General features: G+C 55.1%; 1 protein-coding gene across 1 annotated transcript; it reads right to left on the reverse strand.

Moving 5' to 3' along the window:
• Positions 1 to 1,564: 1,564 nt before the first annotated feature.
• On the reverse strand, positions 1,565 to 2,500 carry LOC133766325 (olfactory receptor 2L3-like). Its single transcript, XM_062200012.1, has one exon. It carries the CDS (start codon positions 2,498 to 2,500, stop codon positions 1,565 to 1,567), a length of 936 nt encoding a protein of 311 aa, XP_062055996.1.
• Between the last annotated feature and the right edge of the window lie 2,066 nt (positions 2,501 to 4,566).

A 4,566-nucleotide genomic window follows, 5' to 3' on the forward strand; every position in this document is an offset into this window, starting at 1 on the left:
TATTCGGTGAGCGGACTTGCCAGGGAAAGGCCTGGCTCTCACCAGAAGATCATTGCATGAGGATGCATGGAAAGAGGGGTGAACCAGGCACTCGAGGCTGAGAAGAATGAGTGTCCCAGGAGGCTGACGGGGCACAGAGGAGGGACACTGAGGAGGCAGACAGTGAAACGGGGGCTGCAAGGTCACTCCCCAGAGGACACGTCACTCCCCAGGGACATGTCACTCCCCAGGGACACCTCATTCCCAAGGACACATCATTCCCCAAGGACACGTCACTCCCCAGGGACACATCATCCCAAGGCCATCCAGTCACCGTATCCATGATGGAGACCCCAGGATCACTAAGAAGCTCACGGTCAGCACTGAGGTGAGAGAGCTGGACACGAAGCTTGTGTCCCGAAGCCACAGAGGCTGGTGGCAGCAATGACTAAATGCATGTGAACTAGGAGCTTGGAGGGACCAGCATGTGGGGAGTGGGCAGACGGCCAACTGCAATCTCAGGAGCAAACAGACGCACAAGCAGCTTGCTCTTAGCATAAGCAACCCCCAAGGCCAACATCAGAGGTGGAGACTAAAGCTGTTGTCCAGTCTAGAGTCCCAGTTGCACACTTTGTTCTCCATCCCTACACAACGCTCAGGGCCAGAACCCACTGATGGAAGCAGACTCAGATTCACGGAGTGAGCAGCCGGCAGGGCGATGGCGAGCGTGTCCAGGCCGCACATCTCTACTCTGAGGTGCTCCTAGATTGCTCCAACTGCCACACTTCCCACGAGCTAGCAGGCAGCTGCCACAAGAAAGGTTCACGCACAGAACTGTGCGGCTGCGTGTGGACAGATTGCTCGGGGAGGGGTGCAAGTCTGGGAAGAGACCCTCTGAGGTGTCAGGGAGGGCCTCACGGGAAGAGAGTGAACAGGGAGAGAAGCCCACGTGGCTGTCCAGGGACACAGTGGCCCCGGGGTGTGCAGTGCACTGACCCAGAGTCCGACCCTTCCCCTGCAAGGCAGGGAAGCTGGAGCCTGGAATGTGCATGTTTAGCTGTGGAGATCATGGCAGCTCATCGTGTGAGGCAAAGGCATACTCACATGACGCTGCCCTGAGAGTGCGCGCTCACGCCTCGAACGTGAACCCCGTAGGTGCACCCCACACCTGGGGCTCAATAAGCCCCTTTCATGAGCATCTTGCACTACAGGAGATGCCATCAGGGTGCAGATTGGACTTTGGAATTAAAATGATTTGCTCTGCTAAATACCAGACACACTTGGCAAAGGTGAACCCATTTTGTGACCCCAGCATGGGTTCCTAATGTATTTGCAGGAACTTTAGAGATTTCAGAGCCGATTTAATGAAAACATGAAAGAATTGTAATAGGTTCCTGACTTGATAAGGCTCCAGGGATATTTACAACAAAAGCAAAGCAGCCTCCTGCAGAGGTCTGGGACTCACAGCCAAAACTTCATTCAGAAAGAACTCTCATCATGGTCTCCTGAAGCCGCGAGCACAGCCCGCTCCCCCAGCCCGGCCTCTGCTCTGCTCACCCCCACAGCCTGTCGCTGTCTCCGCTCCCTAGGAAGCCCCACACCTCCCCGCCAGCTTCCGGAGTGCAGCCAGCACCTGCTTGTTCCTCAGGCTGTAGATGAGGGGGTTCAGCATCGGGGTGAGCACGTTGCTGAACACAGACAGCGCCTGGTCCTGCTCTGGGCTGTGGGAAGAGGTGAAGCTCATGTAAATGAAGATGTTCGGGCGGAAGAAGAGACTCACCACCGTGAGGTGGGAGGAGCAGGTGGCCAGGACCTTCCGCTTGCCCTTGACGGAGCTCATGCGGAGCACAGCGAGGAAGATGAGCGTGTAGGAGGCTGTGATGAGACCGAAGGGGACGACCAGCAGCACCACGCTGGTCACCACCACCACGGACTGATACACGGACGTGTCCTCGCAGGACAGCTTGATGAGGACAGGGACCTCGCAGAAGAAGTGCTGGATCTCCCGGGACCCACAGATGGGGAAGTGCAGAGGGTAAACTGTGTGAACCAAGGAGCTGGCCGAGCCTCCAACCCAACACCCAGCCACCATGTGCAGGCAGAACCTGGGGCTCATGATGGCGGGGTAGCGCAGTGGGTTGCACACAGCCACGCAGCGGTCATACGCCATGAGGGTCAGGATGAGGCACTCAGACATCCCCAGCAACAGGAAGAAGAAGCTCTGTGTCCCGCAGCCAACCCAGGAGATGCCCCTCTCCCCTGTGAAGAAGTTGGTGGCCATCTTGGGGACGATGGTGGAGGTCAGTGTCAGGTCGATGAGGGAGAGCTGGCTGAGCAGGACGTACATGGGCGTGTGCAGCCGGGCGTCCCCCAGGATCAGGACGATCAGAAGAGCGTTTCCCAGGAAGGCCAGGACGTAGACGAGGACCACGGCGGCATTGAGGAGCAGGGAGTGCCGGGACCCAGGGAAGAGCCCGGCCAGGAGGAAGTCCGTGGCCGAAGAGGCGTTCCCACCCACCATGCCGCTGCAGGCACAAGGGAGACCACAAGTGCCACCACCACGCGTGACAGACTCGTGTCAGTCTGGGGGCCAGCGTTCGAGAACCTTCCCCCCAGCTCCGGGTTCTCACATAGCCTTTGCCCGCATCTCAGGGAGAGCACTTTCCCGTGTCTCTTGAACAATCACCTGACTTGGTAAATACAGAATACTGGACACACGACCCACGCCAGCACTAACCGGCCTCTGCTGAGCTGAGTTCTTCCGATTTTCTTCTTTCTTTCTAAGTTGGAGAATCCTGTAAATACGAACACCCATTTCTAGAAATACAGGCTTAAACTGCTACACACTGTTTATGTTAGCCGTGGGCCCTAGCTAAGAACTTTTGTGCATTGGAGCACAAATGAAGGAAATTCTAATCAGTTCTTTCAATTTGGCTTTATAAATTATAAATCAATTACTTGGTTACATCCTAATGAAATATCCTACTGTTTGCTTTCCTCTTGTTGGGTAATTGTCCTTATGTTATACACAGGGTGACAGAAATTGCTAGACGCACAGAACTGCCAACCATCAGTGTTCTGAATTACTGACCGAGGAAAGCTCTGGGATTTAACAGAGAATCTGACATCTACAGTGACTGATGACACGTCTGTCCTGTGTCTCAGACACAGACCTGGAGCTCTGCCCAGTGGTCTCCGCGGCCCCTGGCCCTGCTGCACGCGCCGCTGCACCTCTGCTCTCTGCAGGTTGAGCAGCTCCAGGAGCGCAGCCGCCCGCACTTGCACAGGCACCTGCATGCAATGAACTTCTGGCGAGAGCCAGGCCTTTCCCTGGCAAGTCAGCTCACAGAAAGGTGGCCGCCCCACCCCAGCCTGGAGAGACAGTGCTGCCAGGCAGAAGTTTCCAGATGCTCAGCCTCCCGAACAGAGGGGCTCTGCTCAGCACGGGTCAAAACTCCCTGAAGTCCAGTCTGTTACTGCAGCCAGAGACCACTAATGTAAAGCCACGCCCCCCTCGGTCTTACACTGGCTGTTCAGCTGGCCGTCTGTATTCACAGTACTGTGTGCATTTTGGACAAAAGATCAGTTCAGAAGAAAAACCACTGCTTGGATTTGAGCCGTCAGTCCAGTGAACTACAAATGCGGCGGGACTGGCTGACCTTGCCGGTCAGCGACCATGAGCACAAATTTGCTGCACACCACACTCACATCAGTTCAGGGAGTGCCAGCAACGAGTGCGTGTGCAGCCTGCGTGGTCCACTCACTATCATAGCACACTTGCTGAGCGCTCACGAGGGCAGCAGTGACCCGGGACAGGGCCTAAGCAGATCAGAGGCCAGTGTGCAGCACTGCCCAGCACCAGCCCCTGCGGTGCCCCTTGACAGTGGCCGTCAGCACCTTTAACTGCCCTGTTCTGTAATCCTCCCCTCTCCAGACGCCACCTGTCCGTCATAAGGCTGTGGGCTTACAACTCAGAGAATGCAACTGTCAAGTTTAGACACAGCCAACTAATGTTCAAACACTAAAAGCTGGAGCAAAGAAACATTCAAATGTGTCTAGCTCACTCCCACTTTAACTTAACGACATCAAACTTTTACTTTGTATCTTATAAATACACATTAACTCTGTGGGGACTGAAACCAGACCCTGACAGTGTTCTTTGAGTAGAAATGCAAACATCACAGCAAAGAACTCTGCATCACTTCATACAATAAAGCCTATTGCGCCATTAAATGATTTCAGCTGACTAAGCCTTTTTGGGGTCAGCTCTGCACATGTTTCTGTTACTTGCTTTGTAAACAAGAAGGCTGAGCTGTGGGAGGGAAGAGTGCGATGCTGTGTGCGTTAGCCTGTAGGCTGCACTGCAGTCTCCCAGGTCCTGACGACCTTCCGGGCTCCGGGCCCCTCTTGTTAGCGTGCTCGAGGTTGGGCTGTGAGGGCACAGACAGTGCAGACATCGACAAAGTCAGCAAACGGCCATAGCTCAGGAAGCAAACCACCACAAGCCACAGGATAAGTTCAACGGGTTGTCCTACCTGCTGACTGAGTTTGGGCACATGATGGTGCCCCGTGTTCTACTGGGTTTGG

Source organism: Lepus europaeus, chromosome 9 (assembly GCF_033115175.1).
Source record: "Lepus europaeus isolate LE1 chromosome 9, mLepTim1.pri, whole genome shotgun sequence".
NCBI lineage: Eukaryota > Metazoa > Chordata > Mammalia > Lagomorpha > Leporidae > Lepus > Lepus europaeus.

What these genes read in the sequence shown, in the direction of transcription:
- LOC133766325 (XM_062200012.1), bottom strand. Translation starts at nt 2,500, where the DNA reads ATGGTGGGTGGGAACGCCTCTTCGGCCACGGACTTCCTCCTGGCCGGG.